Source organism: Amphiprion ocellaris, chromosome 10 (genome assembly GCF_022539595.1).
Source record: "Amphiprion ocellaris isolate individual 3 ecotype Okinawa chromosome 10, ASM2253959v1, whole genome shotgun sequence".
Taxonomy (NCBI): domain Eukaryota; kingdom Metazoa; phylum Chordata; class Actinopteri; family Pomacentridae; genus Amphiprion; species Amphiprion ocellaris.
The window spans coordinates 27,086,069-27,105,702 of NC_072775.1; the positions used below are offsets into that span (position 1 = coordinate 27,086,069).

The 19,634-nt window shown below is 42.6% G+C and overlaps 1 protein-coding gene across 3 annotated transcripts in view; it reads right to left on the reverse strand.

Moving 5' to 3' along the window:
• LOC111570366 (junctophilin-1-like) overlaps positions 1 to 19,634 on the reverse strand; it is a 61,533-nt gene that overhangs the window by 27,647 nt on the left and 14,252 nt on the right. For all 3 annotated transcript variants that reach the window (XM_023273086.3, XM_023273087.3, XM_023273089.3), the window contains exon 2: positions 3,485 to 4,244. In XM_023273086.3, coding sequence (XP_023128854.1) covers positions 3,485 to 4,244 — 760 coding nt within the window. The remainder of the gene's footprint in view (positions 1 to 3,484; positions 4,245 to 19,634) is intronic.

Below are 19,634 nucleotides of genomic sequence, written 5' to 3' on the forward strand. Positions count from 1 at the left end.
CAGCGTGGAACTTTGATAAGATGCCACCTGTGCAACAAATCCAGTCATGACACTTCCTCGCTCCTAAAGTGGAAGTGTGTGTGAACGACAGCAACTCAGCCACGAAATGGTAGGCCACGTAAACTGACGGAGCAGGGTCAGCGGATGCTGAGGCACATAGTGCGAAGAGGTCGCCAACTTTCTGCAGAGTCAATCACTACAGAACTTCAAATTTCATGTGGCTTTCAGATTAGCTCAAGAACAGTGCGCAGAGAGCTTGATAGAATGGGTTTTCATGGCCGAGCAGCTGCATTCAAGCCATACATCACCAAGTGCAAAACAAAGCGTCGGATGCAGTGGTGTAAAGCATGCCACCACTGGACTCTACAGCAGTGGAGACGCGTTCTCTGGAGTGACGAATCGCACTTCTCCATCTGGCAATCTGATGGATGAGTCTGGGTTTGGCGGTTGCCAGGAGAACGGTACTTGTTGGACTGCATTGTGCCAAGTGTAAAGTTTGGTGAAGGGGGGATTATAGTGTGGGGCTATTTTTCAGGAGCTGGGCTTGGCCCCTTAGTTCCAGTGAAAGGAACTCTGAATGCTTCAGCATACCAAGACATTTTGGACAATTCCATGCTCCCAACTTTGTGGGAACAGTTTGGAGCTGGCCCCTTCCTCTTCCAACATGACTGTGCACCAGTGCACAAAGCAAGGTCCATAAAGACATGGATGACAGAGTCTGGTGTGGATGAACTTGACTGGCCTGCACAGAGTCCTGACCTCAACCCGATAGAGCACCTTTGGGATGAATTAGAGCGGAGACTGAGAGCCAGGCCTTCTCGTCCAACATCAGTGTGTGACCTCACAAATGCGCTTCTGGAAGAATGGTCAAAAATTCCCATAAACATACTCCTAAACTTTGTGGACAGCCTTCCCAGAAGAGTTGAAGCTGTTATAGCTGCAAAGCGTGGACCGACGTCATATTGAACCCTATGGATTAGGAATGGGATGTCACTTATGTTCATATGCGAGTCAAGGCAGACTTTTGGCAATATAGTGTATCTTTTTTGAAAACTGCAAAAAGAATTTTTAATGCCACTGAGAATAAAATGTAATGATTTTTTGTGCCATTTAAGGCCTCAATTTTCACACAAATCAATTTAATGACTATTAATGCTTATTAATGCCCTGCAGAAACTCTGTAGTAGCACACAGATTTTTTTTTTTCAGACCGTTGACTGTTTTCCCACAGTGTCTAACCAACAAAATGAAAAGTTATGATGCACTCACATAGGTCACAAAACTGTTTATTATCAAAATCAAAACTATTTACAATGTAAACTGTGTAAATACAAACTATGTATAAAAAGTCTCTGGGAGGTGGCTCGCTCAAACTCGCCGGCTGCTCACCAGCCTCTCCAGCACATCCAGGAATGCCTGGTTGAAGGCAGCAGTCTGGGCCATCTCCTCCCTCCTTCAGGGCCATCTCCTCCCTCCTCATCGCCGCTTCATCCGCCCACAACGCCGCTTCATCCACCTGCAACGCCGCTTCCTCCTCCCGTGCCTCACGTGCGTCGGACAGGAGCAACTGGATGTGTTAATTGTGCTGGTCATGGCTCAGCACATCCGCTGAGCGGTAAAGTGGAATTAAGGAAGGGGATAAACGTGTGGTCCATGTAAACCTTAATTCGGAATTAATATTTCCATGTAAATGCAAAGCACAAAACTTTAATTTCGAATGAGTTAATTCTGAATTAATAATTCCGAATTAAAAAACTTCATGTAAACATGGCCAGTATCGGCTCATCTCAGCTTGCTTGGAACCTCAGCCGAGAAGGTACTGAAAATAGGCCTCGTACCAGGTACTAGTCCATATGGAAAAGTTTACAAACAAAGATGAGCCGAGCCATACCACACCGAGTAGACGCTTGTGGAAAAAACCCTTTAGTATGTGCAGTTGATGCGGCAAGAACCACTGATTGAAGTTTTTTGGGGTTTTTTTTTTGCCTTTTTTAAAGAAAATTAACAGCAATGGCACATGCATACAGGAAATGTGGGGGGTAGAGAGTGGCTGGTGGCATGCAGTGAAGGTTATTATGGGAAATGTAAGATCTCTCCCTAATAAGACAGAAGAGCTAGCAGCTCATGGAGACTTGGGTGAATGAACTCACTTCAGATTTGCTTGTGAGCTTGGATGGTTTTCAGCTTGTGTAAATGGACAGGGCAAAGGATAGTGGTAAGAAGAAGGGAGGGGGAGTAGTGATGTTTGCCAATGACAAATGGTGCTACGCTGGGCACATTAGTGTTCAAAAGCAGCGCTGCACTAAAGATATCAAGCTTTTAGTTGGTAGCATTCGGCTGTATTACCTGCCGACGGAGTTCTGGCATGTCATAGCAATAACTGTGTACATCCACCTGGGTGGATGCTGCTGTAGCCTGAGAGCTTTTTCACACTGTCATAGCTACAGACTTCACACCCACAGTCCCCCCTTCTTTTCTCAGGAGATTTCATCCATGCATCTTTGGCTTCCACTCTTGATGCCTTTACACAGTATGTTAAGTGCCACACTAGGGACAATAAAACTCTGGATCTGTTGTATGCAAATGCCAGGGATCCATACACCTCTTCCTCAGTTTGGTTGCTCAGACCACAACTTGGTACATCTGCTCCCTGTCTACACATCTGTGGTGAATAAACAATCCCCTCACCATTCTGAGTGTAAGGAAATGGTCAGAGGAAGCCAATGAGAGACTGGGAGACTGTTTTGAATCAAAAGACTGGAAAGGATTATGTAGACCTCATGGGGAGGACATCGATGGTCTGACCCACTGCATCAGAGACTATATGGACTTCTGTTAGAAGAACACTGTGCCTACCAAGAAAGTGTAGTGTTTCGCAATAACAAGCCATGCGTGGCCCCCAAAAGGACCCGCTAAACAAGACGAACAGGGCTTTTGGATCCAGAGACAGAGAGGAGCTGAGTAGGGTCCTGAGGGAGCTCAAGAGTAAGATCAGGGAAGGCAAGCTAGCTATACGGCGAAACTGGAACACCACCTGAAACAATGCCAGAGAGCTGAGGACAAGTCTGACAACCATCTCAGGCCACAGCAATGGGGGATGGGGGCTGAAATCAGGTGAGTAGAAATGGACAAATGACCTGAATCCATTTTTCAACAGATTTGATATAGGCTTCACTCTCTCTCCCACCAACCCTACACCCTCTTTACATCACTACACCCTATCCTTCACTGCCCTAAGTAGCCTCCCACCATCTGTGTCTCATTTTCAGTCAGTGTAGGTGTAAAGCACTCTAAGTATCAAAAGACATGACAGTAAAGAACTGACCTGATGACTTTCATTAGGCTGAAGAATTAAAGGGGGTACTGCAACACTTGCTGTCCAAATGAAATTGATCCTACCTCATTAAAAGATCAGTAACACCCACCACAATATGCAAGAAATATTCATTTACTTATGGCTTTCATGATATACAAAACATTTTACCTGGAGATGGCAATCTCAACTTTGGTTCTGGCGATAGCTGCTGCTCTTACTGCTCCCTCAATGGCACGATCAACTTTCTGTTTGGTCTTGGTGTTCCTCAGTGGGATTAGCTGCTTCCTGATTCCCCGGGCCAGAACGTTGTTCTTGTACTTCCCTTCTTCTTTAGTGCCATCAGGAAAGATGGTGCAGCCATAGCCATGGCGCTTATTGTTCAACCACTCACCTTCATATTTCATGCCATTAGACCTTTCAGAGACACCAAAGCCACTGCGCTTGTCATTCTTCCACTCGCCCATGTAAGACTCGGTGGTGGTGGCATCCACATTGTCCTCTAGAGGCAGGTAGTCATCACCAGGGTCGCCGTCTCCAAAGCTGATGGTAGAGTTGGCATCGCTTGAACTGATTCGGCTCATGGTGGTGTCACTGTGTGCTGAGCTGCGCTTACTGGAAATTGATGATCTTGAGTCTGATTTGCGCAGTCGCTGAAGACTGCCGAAAAGGGAGCCACGCCGGAAAAGACCTTTCTTCTTTTCTGAACTATCCCCTTCTGAGTGGAAGTTGAGCACAAATCCACCACGTGTGCCAGCAGGGCTGTCAGACAGGCTATCACGTAGTACTGTACCATTACTCTGCTCACTGCGGAGAGATGCAAGTGAGGTTCGTAGAGGTGAGCGGATGACAGAAGCCATACCATATGGAACACTTTGACGTACACCATAGCCATGACGCATCCCACCTGTCCACTGACCCTGATATGTACCTAGAGCAAGAACAGAGAGGGGACAAAAGAAAAAGACTGAGTGAGGTGTAAAATGCAGGAAAAAAATGATGTGACAAAACAATCACCAACAGATTATAGTTGATATTTTTACCAGATGGTCTTCTCTTTAGCTTATGTCACTTTGTTTTAAGATGCCGCATGTCAATTTTCTATAAAAGCTGTTTAGGAGAGACTGATATTAAGCAGATATTGTGGTTGACTAGTATACAGCAGTGGTGGAAAAACATTTTTGGACACTCCATGCATTTGTGAAATATTGCATTCAGAATCACTGTCAGGTCTGCAAGTGCAATTTCTTTTAGTACAGTAACAGCCAAAATACAAATCCGTAAAAAAAAACATTAAAAATTTCAAATTTATTGGTTCCATAAAAATACATATAAAAAAATTTGAGTATTGGGTCATTATGGTAACAGTGATCCACTAATGAAGGTTGTGCTTTTTAATAAAAGACACATTTTTTATATATTTTTTATACACAGTTTATATAAAGCCAGCACATTTTAAAGTTCTTCAGAGACAAAAATGGCTAAAACAAGGAAACTAATGCAGGAAATACGCCTGAAGATACAGATTCTCAGCCAGGAGGGGTACATGCAGTCCTTCAGCAGTTGGATACACTCTGCAGAAATACAGACGAACCAACAGCTTGGAAGACAAACCAAGATCTGGGTGTCCAAGGGTTTCTTCAGCAAGAAATGATCGCATCCTGATTCACATGTGCAGGAAAAAAACTGCTGAATGACAACACAGGAGCTTCAGCAGCAGTGGTCAAACCAAACTGGTGTCCAGTGTTACACCAGCACTGTGTGTTGACGACTTTTAGATCATGGTTTAAAGTCCTACAAAGATGTCAAGAAGCCCCTGATCAATGAGAGACAGAGGTTAGCCCAGCATCACTGGACCCAAGCACACAAAAACTGGACAGTCAGGAACTGGAAGAAGATTCTGTGGTCAGATGAGGCCAGTTTCCAGCTTTATCTTCCTCCTGCTAATGTGAGGGTAGGCAGAAGGCCAGGCATGTACAGTATCTACTGTCAAGCATGGTAGAGGCAGTGTCATGATTTGGGGATGCATGAGTGCTGCTGGTGTTGGTCATCTCACTGCCATTCTCCAAACCCACATGCTCCCTTCTGCACATGCACTGTTCCATCAAGGTCAGAACTGGATGTTTCAACAAGATAATACCCCTTGCCACACATCCAGGGCCAGTAGCACTATCTGCAGGAGCGAAGTATCCAGGTCTTAGAGTGGCAAGGTCAATCACCAGAATAAGCCTGTTTGAAAATCTGTGGTGGATTATCACAAAGTCTGTTTCAAAGCATAAACCAAAGAATTTAGAAGAATTAAAAGCAGTAATTCAAGAAGAATGGAACAAGATTACCCCTCAACAGTGTGAAAGGCTCGTGGGGAACATGCCAGCCAGGATTAGAGCTCTACTGCATGCTAATGGCAGGACTACTAAATATTCATTTGATGATGTGATGATTTATTTTTTTATTCAGTTTTGAACACATTCTCTGTTATTTGTTGACTTGATACTGACAATGTTGAGAACTGACATGTTTCAATGTAAATTCTTGACAGTTTCATGTCAAGAATTTAGTGTTGCTAGTTTTTCTTGCAAACAATAAACAAAAAAAAAACTATCATTTGTATTCGTCTCTGTCTAATGCAACCACGCCTTTTGGAAGACAAAAAACATTATTCCACAAACATTTCATGATAATGCTGTCATGGCAAAAAATTATTAAACCACCCTTTTGTTTTCTTCAATGTCTTCATTTTAATGTTTGGTACAACTAAAGGTACATTTGTTTGGACAAATATAATGAAAACAACATTATAGCTCATAAGAGTTTAAGAGCTGATATCTAGCCATTTTCCGTAGTTTTCTTGAAAATAACCAAAATCACTTAAGTTCTTACATCAATAGCTATGGCATTGCACTACCAAAACCAGTGCTTTTAGGCATTCCATGTTTTTTTCTGTCAATTTTAGTCACATGATACACACAGGAGTTAGCACTTGATTGCAGAACCATTGTTTTTGATGACGGCAGCCATGCGTCTTGGCATGCTCTCCATCAGCTTCTGACATTGTTCTGTTACACCAGCCCATTCCTGTTGCACAAATTCAAACAAGTCTGCTTTGGTTTGGGGCTTGTGGTTCTCTATTTTACGTTTGATGACTTTCCACAGGTTTTCAATTGGATTTAGATGTGGCATTCAAGCAGGCCAAGACATGGTTCCAATGTTTTGGTTCTCCATCCAGGCTTTAACTGACCGTGCCGTGTGTGGCAAGGGGCATTATCTTGTTGGAAAATCCAGTCATTCGAGGCAGGAAAGAGTTTTCCAGCTGATGGAAGAACACTGTTTTCAAGAGTAGCCTTGTACATGACCTGGTTCCTTGGCACTTCACACAATTGCATTTGGCCTGTTACACCCATACTGAAACAACCCCAGATCGTCACTGATCCACACCCTTATTTTACTGTAGGCTTCTCCAGGCTTCCTCCTAACCAGTAAGTTGGCTGGAGTGGGCATCAACTGAAATTTGGATTCATCACTGAAGAGAACCTTAGCCCAATCACCAACAGTCCAATTCTTGTGATCCCCAGCAAAGAGTGACTGGGCTGTCCTCTGCCTTTCGTTGATGAAGGGCTTCTTCTGTGCCCTGTGTGACTTCAGACCAGCTTGAAGAAGTTGGTTTCCAACTGAAATTTGAACAAACAAGTCACATTTCTCGATATTGCCCACTCATTTTTAAGGTCCCTAGAGGTCTGACGACGATTCCTGGCACAGGAACGGATGAGTGCATGATCATCTCGTGGGGTAGAAAGATGTTTGCTGCCATGACCAGCTAGCAATTTGATAGTACCATGTTGGGCTTGTTTTTCTTGGTGTAATGAACGGCTGTCTTGGAGATCTTCAGTTTTTTCACTACCTGTCTCTCACTCATGTCAATTTCCAGCAGTGCCAAGATGGCTGCCTTTGTGACTTTATATAATTATTTTGTTTTAGGCATTATGTGAGAGCTGACAACTTCTGAGTTGTGCTACGGCTTCAATGTGAGCAGGAAATCACTCTAGGCCTTTGCATGTGCAGTGCTGCTTATGACATGAAATGGCCTCTTATATGCCCTGGGGATACAATTAAGCTTAATCATGTCAAATAGGACGTAAAGTATTATGTAATCAGCTGCATTTTTTGTCGTGTACATTGCATTCTTCAGGCTGGGACTTTAACGCGTTAATTTCGATTAATTAATTACACTGAAAATAATGCGTTAAATAAATTAACACATTTAATCGCACCTTTCTCAGTTCCCTCATTTCTGGCACACCAGTAACTCTGATAAACACTCCAGCCCAGTAGGGGGCGGTAATGAACCTAAAGTCTGTTTGCAGCCGCGATGAAGAAGCACTGAGTGATGTCAGCGCACTGGTGAACAGTGAAGGAAGACCAGATTGAGCTCGTTGGGAGGACAGTTGTACTTTAAAAATCTTCCTGATGTCAGCTTGGATTAAGGCGTGGTTGTATGTAAATTGTGCAACAAAGAGTTTTCTGATCACCACAGCACTTCAAGCCGACGGTGTCACCTCAATGTAAAACATGTTGCCCTTAGCACCAGAGCTAATGTTAGCTATGACAGTCCCGCTAATGGCTAACAGTGTAGCCATCCCATAACAGACCACTTTTCAAGACAGTGCTTTGAATATCATCGCTATATATATATATATGTATATGTATATGTATATATATACACACACATATATATACACACACAGTTGACAGCCCTATTAAACTGCTAGAATCCGTATCCATATTACATCAAAAAACAATCAGCTAAGTAAAGAGAAATTAAAGTTCATCATTACTTAAAGAACTGAAGGTCAATCAGTACGGAAAACCGCAAGAACTTTGAATGCATCCCCAAATGCAGTCGTAAAAACCATTAAGCACGACGATGAAACATCACATGAGGACCACCCTAAGAAAGGAAGACCAAGAATCACCTCTGCTGCTGAAGAGAAGTTCATCCCAGTCACCAGCCTCAGAAATCGCAAGTTATCAGCACCTCAGATTAGAGCCCACATAAATGCCACACAGTGTTCTAGTAGCAGACACATCTCTAGAATAAACACAAGGAATGGACATTAGACCAGTGGAAATCTGTGCTTTGTTCTGATGAATCCCAATTTGAGATCTTTGGTTCCACCCACCATGTCTTTAAGCAATGCAGAAAAGGTGAACGGAAAGGTCTCTACATGCACGGTTCCCACTATGAAGCATGGAGTAGGAGGTGTGACGGTGTCGGGGTGCTTTGCTGATGACACTGTTGGGAATTTATTCAAAACTGAAGGCACACTGAACCAGCACGGCTACCACAGCATCCTGCAGTGACATGCCATCCCATCCGGTTTGTGTTCAGTTGGACCGTCATTTGTTTTTCACCAGGACAATGACCCTTAACACACCTCCAGGCTGTGTAAGGGCTATTTGATCAAGAAGGAGAGTGATGAAGTGCTGTGTCAGATGACCTGGCCTCCATAGTCACCTGACCGAAACCCGAAACAGATGGTTTGGGATGAGATGGACCGCAAAGGGAAGGCAAAAGGGCCAACAAGTGCTCCTCTGGGAACTCCTTCAAGACTGTTGGAAAATAATTCCAGGAGACTACCTCATGAAGCTTATTAAGAAACTGCCAAGAGTGTGCACAGCTGTCATTAAAGCAAAAGGGGGCTATTTTGAAGAATCTAAAATCGAAAACATGTTTTGACTTCTTTCACACTTTTTTGTTTACTATATAATTCCATGTGTTCATTAATAGTTTTGATGCCTTGTGTCATGCCTTTGGATCAAAGACATAAATAATTTCATAACAGTGACAAGTTAGTTAAAAGGTTACAGATAAGTTCATAGTGTATAAATAAATAAGTTGATTTTAGGGTAAAAACTGTTGAAGGGCTATGGTTAAAAAGTTACCGGAATGAAACACTTCTTCATAAAAGATCGTCTTGGTTTCTGCAGAGTGAGTGTTCATCTCACATATAGACAATCTTTGATGGTTTTTCTCTCGATGAAAGGCAGATTGGCGTTACGGCAGAAACAGGGTTGGGAAAACCGCATGTATATGCTGCATTGACTAAAACTGTGAGCCTTGAGAATTTTTCATCTTTGTAAGTACCACGTGTACAAAGCACTTATATAAATACCACAGAAGTTATGAATTATTTCTTGAGTAAGTTTTGGAAACTCAATGTTGTTTCTATTAGCAGTTACTGATGTTACCAATGTGTATTAGCTAGCTGTTGTATTTTAGCATGCCACATGTACAATAGATGGTAACTGCATTTTTGTATTTATGTTACAGTTATAAGTTGTCACATTTTAAAACAGATATCTTCATTAATCCAAGAAAAGAAAGCCTTGTGTATGGAGTGTCTTAATGGTTCGCTGGCTGTCTAGCAGTACAGTCACATGCTGTGAGGACAGCACAGTAAAAAGACGAGTAAAGACATTCAAAGTAAGAAGACGTCTTCTCAGCAGGTTCAAGCAACACTGAGCAAACATGAGTTTACGTTCAGGAAGAGCTTATTTGAGAAACTATGAGCTGCAAAATGAAGCAGACGCAGAGCATTGTCCAGATGTTGACACGGAGCAGCTAGATGCTACAGGCCAACCGTCGGATATGCAGCAACCTCCACCGCCACTAAACACCAGGTCCACGGCTACCAGCAGGCAGTTCCATGCATCATCATCAGGGTCTTTAACCACTAAGGCCTACGCCAGGGCTCAAGCAGCCCAGGGTCAACTAGCATTTGCTGAAAAAGAGGCTAACATTATAAAGCAAAAGGCAGATTTAGATGCTATCCTCCACATTCTAAAATCTCAAAAAGCAGTGACTGCAGCAGAAGCAGAAGTTGCTGCCTACGAAGAAGTAGAGAATCAGAGTGGGGAGAGAAGCACAGGGCCCCCTGCTGAACCTTAGCCTCTTGATACAGTACAGCGCACCAGTGAATATGTCGCACAACACTGCAAGTCAGTCTTTTCTGAAGCTTCAGACAGACCCGACGACTTATCCAGCTAACAACTGCAACCCAGTATGTTCCTCCTCCAATGAAACCAGACATAAAAAAAGAACAGCTAACGGAGGGTACAACAAACGCCCATCTGTTATACCCCCTAGCTCACATCTTTCAACCTACATGCAACAACTCCGCTGAGTGAAATGGGGCACAAGATATTGCAAGGTGCCTCATCCACAAAGACTTGTCATTGCTGGCTTACTGCAGTTTGATGACAAACCTGAGAACTTTTGGGCATGGAAAGCCTCATTTGTCAGTGCAACTAAAGACTTAAATCTGTCAGCTAGAGAGGAACTAGACCTGCTCACAAAGCGGTTAGGGCCAAAATCTTCAGAGCAGGCCAAAAAGATGCGTGCAGTACACACCCTCTATCCTTCTGTAGGCGTGAAGATGGCAGCACTTTGAGGAGTGTTATGGCTCCTTGGAGGCCATTGAGGATGCACTCTTGAAAAAGGTAGAAAACTTTCCAAGACTATCAAACAAAGACAATGATAGGCTAAGAGAATTTGGTGATTTCCTTTTAGAGTTCCTGTGGTGCTAAAGCAGATGGTGCGCTACCAGGTCTTGCGTATCTGGACACAGATCGAGGGGTAAGACCAATAGTAGAGAAATTTCCCTTCAACCTACAGGAAGGATGGACAACTGTGGGGACCCAATACAAAGAAACTCATAGTGTGTCATTTCCCCCTTTTTCAGTTTTCTGTATAGTTTGTGCAGAAACAAGCTAAAATGACAAACCATCCAAGCTTCACTACATCCCGCTGTAATAGTCAAGCTTCTACGCACACAGAAAAGCCCACACCATACAATCGCAAAGCCACTGTGTCAGTACACAAAACAAATGCTGTAGATAAAAGTCAAAGTGGTCCTGAGCAAAGGAGAATAGAGGAATTGGATCGACAGTGCCCAATTCACAAAAAGCCAAATCCGCTCAGAAAATGTAAGATGTTTAGAGACAAACCTATCGAGGAACGACAAGCCTTTCTCAAAGCAAACCATCACATTTGCTACAGGTGTTGTGGTTCAGTTCAGCATATTGCAGGAGATTGTAAAGTGGCAGTTAAATGTGTTGAGTGCAACAGTCCCAAGCACATATCAGCACTTCATCCAGGTCATACTCCTGTCCCCAAGGGCCCCACCTCAGAAAGTGATGAACAAAACAAAGGTGAAGAGCGAATTGAGAACTCTCCTTCTATCACCTCCAAGTCCACAGAGGTATGTGGCCAAAGTAATAGCGCACGTTCTTGTTCTAAGATCTGTTTAGTGAAAGCCTATCTAGAAGGTTAGAAAGACAGAGCAATTAATGTGTATGCAGTGAACGATGAACAAAGCAATAGATCTCTGGCTAAGACAGAGTTCTTTAACCTGTTTGAAATCAAAGGCACGCCTGCTCCATACACACTCAAAACCTGCTCAGGAAAAACAGAAACCACAGGGAGGAGAGCAGTGAACTACATCATGCAATTCATGGACAGGAAAACAGATATCCGGCTACCTCCCTTGATTGAATGCGACTCAGTGCCAGACGATAGAACTGAAATACCCTCACCCGAGATTGCTCAGCATCATCCCCATCTGCTTCCAATTGCAAACAAAATCCAACCTGTCGACCACCATGCTCCAATCCTCTTACTCCTGGAAAGGGACATCCTCAAGGTACATAAAGTACGGGAGCAGATTGACAGGCCCAATAACAACCCCCAAGCACAAAGATTGGACTTGGGTTGGGTTATTGTGGGAGAGGTGTGTGTAGGGAAAGCTCACAGTACATCAGAGGTGAACGTTTACAAGACACACACGTTAGATAGTGGTCACATCTTATTTTGAATGATGTCCAAACGTTATTACAGTGAAAGCGAACTATGGTGTCACATCACACCAAAACACACAGGCAGTCACAAAGTGTATGGACACTAATGAATTTACATACAACACAGACAAGCTGGGTCACTCTTTGTTTGATAGATCCAAGTCAGATGATAAGGTCACACTGTCTGTAGATGACAAAATCTTCCTTACTCTCATGGACAATTCAGTTAGTCAGAACAAAGAGAACGGTTGGATTGCTCCTCTATCCTTCCATTCCCCAAGAAGGAGGCTCCCGAGCAATACAGAGCAAGCCCTGAAACGCATGTACTCACTCAAAAAGACTTTCGAATCGAAACCGGAAATGAAATACTATTGCATCCAGTTCATGCAGAAAATGCTGGACAATCAAGCTGAACTTGCGCCACCTCTGCCAGAAGGTAAAGAACACTGATACCTGCATACATTTGGCGTATACCACACACAGAAAGAAGATCAAATACGGATTGTTTTTCATTCTAGTGCAGAGTGTGATGACTTAAACCAAGTGTATCTTAGCGGACCCAATCTCAACAACTCTCTGTTAGGAGTCCTGTTGAGATCAGAAAAGAGCCCATAGCCCTGACTGCAGACATACAGCAAATATTTTATTGCATTGAGGTGTGTGCAGACCACAGAGACTATCTTTGCTATCTCTGATTTGAGGGCAATGACATAACAAAGAGCATAATTGAATACAGAATCAAAGTTCATGCTTTTGGTAACAGCCTGTCACCCGCTGCAGCCATGTACAGGGTGGGCCAGAAAGATTTACCCATCGTTTTTTCTGTACTACCCAAAAATGCCTGCAGACAAACATAAGAAACATTGAACACAGTTTCTATACTTTATTCTCTGTCACCAAAAAGATTTACATCTCAATATGGCCACCCTTTGCCTTTATCATAGCCTCGAGAAGACTTGGCACTGCCTGGCATGAGCGCCGCACTGTCTCTGCATCAAGTTTTGACCATGACTTCATCAGAGCTGTTTTCAAAGCGGTGACACTGCTGTGAGACACTCTTGAGACATCCCTCTCCAGGATAGACCAGATCGCAAAGTCCATTGGATTGATGTCCGGACTTGATGGAGGCCACATGTTCTTGTCCCAGAAGCCAGGAAAGTGCTGCTTGCACCAGGCCTGTGTGATATTGGATGTGTGAGCTGGTGCACCATCTTGTGTGAAGACATACTGGTTTCCAAACGCATTGGTACACCAAGGCAACACTTTTTCTTCAAGCATTTGAAGGTACACCTGGCTGTTCACTTTCACACCCTCCTGAATGAAGACCAAAGGAGACTTTGAGCCATCAGATGCAACAGCAGCCCACACCATGACTCCAGCTGGCTTTTGACGACGAAAATGAGTTCTGCAGCCTTCGGGTAGGTGCTGTGCACTATGTGCATAAACCCTGTCATTCTGGGAATTGACCACTGCCTGAACGGTGAACATCTTCTCATCAGACCAAACCATGACTTTGTCTGTGGCACTCTGAATCTCCTGCAACATCATTTTCCCCCTGTCAAGCCGTTTCTTCTTAGAAGCGGCTGAAATCAGTTGTCTATGTTGCATTTTTAGTGCTTTCAATCCGAGATCCTGTTTGACGATTCTTCTCAGTGAAGTTCTTGAGATGTTCACTTCCTTTGCTGTTGCCCTCATGCTCCTGCGAGGATTCCTTTGGACTCTCTTCTTCACCCTCTCAACATTCCTTTTGGTACGGACTGAACGTTTCTTCCAGGGATTGGCTTGCTGGTGGTATTGCCAGTCTCCTTGTACCGTTTCATGACATTGTAGACAGTCTTACGACAAACATTCACCTTTTTCATGACTTGCATTGTTGTCAGTCCAGCCTCCTTCAAGGCCACAATCTGGTCGCGCTTACCTTTTGATGCCATACTTGACAACCATTTGGAGTATACAAATGAACTCAGGTACATCAACACCTATGCCTTTTAGGAGACACTATCCAAAATTTTAGGTTTCTCGGATAAAAGGTAAGCAAACAAAATAGAAATATACGATGGGTAAATCTTTCTGGCCCACCCTGTACTGCATGAGACGGGCTGCATAAGAGGGCGAGCAGGAACACAGCACTGATGCAAGACAGTTTGTTGAGAGACAGTTTTATGTCGATGATGGACTCACATCAGTGGCCACACCAGAGGAGGCTGTCGATCTTTTAACAATAACCAAAGACATGTTAGGTGAATCTAATCTGTGACTTCACAAAGTGGCTTCAAACTGTAACCAAGTTATGGAAGCATTTCCTGTGGAGGACCGCACAAAGGATTTAAAAGATTTGGACTCAGAGTAGTAGTAGGACTCTCGCATAACATTATGACCACCTGCCTAATTTTGTGTAGGGCATGGACAAGAGGACCTCTCAGGCTGTTCTATGGGGTCTGACACCAGGATGTTTGCAGTGGATCCTTTAGGTGTTTGTGCAAAAGGTAACTCCACATTTAGATCAGAAAAATTTATTTTGCAACTGCCATGTTCAACTACACCAAGATAATGACTGGCAATTTGGTTCCTCACTTGAACAACAGCATACAGGAAAAATAGAGCCCCCTACCAGAATGGCACGCAGCATGTACATACAACAAAGGAGTAACATTAGGCACTCTAGGTTGTGCAGGGAATCAAACTTGTTTCACTGCATTCTGTTGATGCTTGATCAGAATGGGGTCTAGGAAGTTTGGAGGTCAAATCAACATCTTGGGCAATTGTCATGTTCCTCAAGATGTTTGTGATTGATGTTTTTGTAATGTGGTGGGGGTCAGTGACATTTGGTACTGCCAACTGCATGAGGGAGTGTGCTTGTTCTGGGACAATGTTTATTTGGAAGTCTTATAAACACGGATGCCAAAATCCAAGGTTTTCCAGCAGAACACCACATAGTGCCAATATGATCAATGTTAATCGCTTCACTTGACAGTGGTAATAATGTTGTGGCTGATCGGTGTAGGTATATACACTGCCTGTCCAAAAGAAAAGTCGCCACCTTAATTTAACTGAGCAAATAGGTAAGAGCCCATAAATGGATAATCACTGCAGTGATGAATACATTTCAGCTGGCAACAACTCATTTAACCCTAGCTGATGCAGTGAGTAGCTTCTCATTTCTTAAACAACCATGTCGGAAGTTATCCTGTGGTCACGGAAAGGATGCATTAACATCCTTTCCTGAACTTTGTCTCAGAAGGGTCAAGTTATTGGCCTGCATCAAGCAAAGAAAACAACTAAGCAGACTGTTGAACTACTAAAATTGGGTTAAGAACCGTCCAACACATTATTAAAACCTGGAAAGCTAATGGTGAACCACCATCTTCAAGGACAAAATGTGGTCAGAACAAACTCTTGGAAGATCATGATCAGAGATCACTTAAATGTTTGGTGAAATCAAGAGTAGAACTCACAACTATATTTAATAGTGAAAGTAAGAACATTTCCATGCACACAATATGTAGGGAAACTAAACCACTGATCAGTGAGGCTAATCAGAAATCAGTAAGGCTATGCCTAGTGCCTACCATACAAGCCTGTGGAGGCAGTGTTATGATCTGGGGTTGCTGAAGTTGGTCAGGTCTAGGTTCAGCAATGTTATGTGCCCAAAAATGAGGTATGCTGACTACTTGAATATACTGAATCACCAGGTCTTTCCGTCAATGGAGTTTTTCTTCCCTGATGGCACAGGCATATTCCAAGATGATGATGCCAGGATTCATGGGGCTCACATTGTGAATGAGTGGTTCAGGGAGCATGAGACATTATTTTCACGCATGGATTGGCTGCCACAGAATCCAGACCTCAGCCCCATTGAGAATCTTTGGGATGTGCTGGAGAAGACTTCGCACAGCGTTCCAACTCTCTCATCATCAGTACAAGGTCTTGGCAGAAAATTAATGGAATTCTGAACAGAAATACATGCTGTGACACTGCAGAAGGTTATCGAAAGGATGCCATGACAAATGTGCGCTGTACTCTAAGCTAAAGGCAGTCCAACGAAATATTAAGAGTGTGCGACTTTTTGGGGGGACGGGCAGTGTATATCAATGGCTAACAATCCTTTGTTACCTTTCTTTTTTATAATTTTCATGTCAATTTCATTAGTCAGTAGATGTCTTTGGTGTACACTCACTAACCATATCTTGTATTCCCTCTCATTTAGGAGTTTGAGCAACATTGACCTTAGTCCCTGGATCTTTCATTTCATCTGATAGTTTTGGTCCAACACTTACAAAGAATTTATTAAGTTCATAACAACTTATTTACTATTTATAGTTCTTTTGTTTTCCACAAAATATTGTGGGTAGTGTTACGGTCCTGCACCTCTGTCCGCCTCCCCCTGTCTGGTCATTTGTATTTTTGTGTGCTGTACTGCTGTCGCCCCGCCTCCATGTCCGTCCCACCACACATCTGGAGCTGAGATTGGAGCAGGGGAGGGACTATCACTGCAATCAAGGTTCGAGGAGCTGTTAAAAGGGCCAGTTGATGCCAGCACCCATTTGCTTCCAGACCCCTCACTTCATGTGTTGAAACCTACTCCTTAATAAAAAAAATAAAACGGACTAAAACTCTGGAAATTCAGTGCTTGTTTGCTCTTGTAATTGCTGCAACTGGGTTACCCTAGATAGCCGGGTTGTAACAGTAGCTTTCAGTTCTAATTCTATTTGTAATTATTCAGTACTTTTCATGTGACCTTAATATTGTTTTTATTCTTTTCTATTCAATCATAACATTCTTTCTTACGAACTCTCATGGCATTCATTAATCTATTCTTATATCTGTTTTCAGCTTCTGTAGTTCTCTTCTTTATAAATTCTTCATATAGTATTTTTTTCCTCTTTGAGGCATTTTGAAGCCGACTCAAATCCAGGGTTTTCCACTATGGTTTTGTTTTTCATTGACTAACCTGATGGAACAGTATTTGTCGTACAATGTCACGAATAGATTCAGAAAGATCTCATATGCTGTGTTACCATCATGTTCCTTGTAAACCATGTTCCATTCTTGTAGAAGTAATTCATTTTTCAGTGTTTTCATAGCTGTTTCATTTTGCACAAGCTTGTATTTGATTTTCTTTGTCCATTTACTGTCTTTACAATTGTAACTGTGAAGACTGGGAAGTGGTCACTTATATAATTTATTAGTAATCCACTAACCATTTCATTTTCCATAATATTAGTGAATGTATTGTCAAAGTAGCACAATGTGTTGCCTGATAATCAATTAATATAAACTCGTGCTACAGTTGAAATGTTTATCCACATATAAGCTGTGTCCCCATTCAGAGGCTGCATCCTTTGAAGGGTGCATTTGAAGGTTGAATGCATCGCATCAGCACGACAAAGACTGTCCCATTTCATCAAGACATGAAAATAACTTCAAGTGCAGCTGACAAATACGTTCTTTTCATCAGCTGCAAAGGATGCATCAGGGAAATTTTTCGTGACCCAACATATCTCAACATTCATTGCACACTGGTGACAGTTTGGTCAACAGCTGATATTTTAACTGCTCACAACCTGACTGAACAGATGGATTTATTACTGGCTAAGGATTATACGTTAAAATGTAAGTACTGTGTTGCAGCTCACTCCAGCAACTAATGATACACATATTAAAAACTCAACAGGCTTCAAAAACTTTTAAAAAATGTCGGTTAAGTTTGGTGATGTTATTGATGTGAACAATTGCAATTTAAAATGTTTATTTTCCAACTGTACAGCCATTAATATCAACAGCATTTAACATGTTGCTTTACTATGAACTTTGCTATATTTTTACAATTTCTAGTCTTATCCTCGGGGGAAAAAATTTGGCAGTGCGGGTTGTTAGGCAGCAGGAGCGGCAGTATGGGACATGACGACGCAAGCAAGAAGGCCGTCATACACTAGACTGTCTCATTAAACACTCAGATGCAGCCTTTGTGTCTTTCGAAGGACCCAGACTTCAAAGGATGCAAAGGCTGCATACTTTTGAATTGAGACCCAGCTATAGTGCCACCCCTCCTTCAATTTTGTTCTCCCTATTTATATCATTTAAATCATATTCACTAATCTCAAAATTCTTTACTTGACCTAAATTTTCTTTAATTTTATCAAAATCTGTACATGAACTTCTGCTATTAAAATAAATCTGAGTTTTTACAGTATTTAGAGCTACGATTTATGATTTGTATAAATTACTTTCCTGATCCATAATTCGGCCATATTCATACATACTATGCTCATAGTACCGAAAAGGTTTAAATTCATGTCCCTCAGACAGCCCCAACTGACTCCCACTGTCCTTGTGATCCAAACGAATGACTTCATCATCCATACTTTCAAATGAAAATATGTTCCTGTCCTTGGTGCAATCATATTTCTACATTCAACCTAATAAAGTGTCCATAACGCAGCAAAACTTAAGCAGTACATGATAATATTTTGCATTCACTAAACAAAAAATAGTCTGTCCAACCACAAACATTATTCTCTTCTGCACTGTGGCCCTCTCCATCTTCCACAGTCCGTTCTTCTCACCTGTACACCTTTACCGTTTTGTCATATCTCCGACTGACTCTCTGAATTTTACTACCGTATTTTCCAAATTATAAGGCGCACCTAAAAGCCTTTAATTTTCTCAAAAACTGACAGTGCGCCTTATAATCCGATGCGCCTTATATATGGATCAATATTGGTTAATTATGGCTATCGTAGACAGGGGGCGTCGCCGAAGTAACAGCGGTAAAAACGGTAAAGGGGAATTCCAGTCCCACACCATTTGTGTGTGTATAAAGACCCCAAAATGGTACCTTTCAAGAGACACGCTTATGACGCAGAGTTCAAACTAAAGGCTATCAGTCATGCAGTAGAACATGGGAATAGAGCAGCAGCGAGAGAATTCAACATTAACGAATCAATGGTACGGAAGTGGAGAAAGCAACAAGATGACCTGCGCCAAGTAAAGAAGACTAAACAGAGTTTCCGAGGGAACAAAGCGAGATGGCCACAGTTAGAGGACAAACTCGAACAGTGGGTTGTTGAACAGAGAGCAGCAAGTAGAAGCGTCTCTATAGTCACTATTCGAATAAAGGCAACAGCGCTAGCATGCGACATGAACATCAATGAATTTAGAGGCGGTCCTTCTTGGTGATTTCGTTTTATGAAAAGACGTAATCTCTCCATCTGCACACGAACTGCTGTCTTGCAGCAACTGCCAAAAGATTACCAAGAAAAGCTGGCCACTTTCCATGCATACTGCAAAAACAAGATCACTGAAAACAAGATCTGGCCAGAGCGCATCATCAACATGGACGAGGTTCCACTCACCTTTGATATTCCTGAACCGCACTGTGGAGAAAACAGGGACCAGTACGGTGAATGTACGCACCACAGGGAATGAGAAGTCATCCTTCACTGTAGTTCTCGCCTGCCAGGCTAAC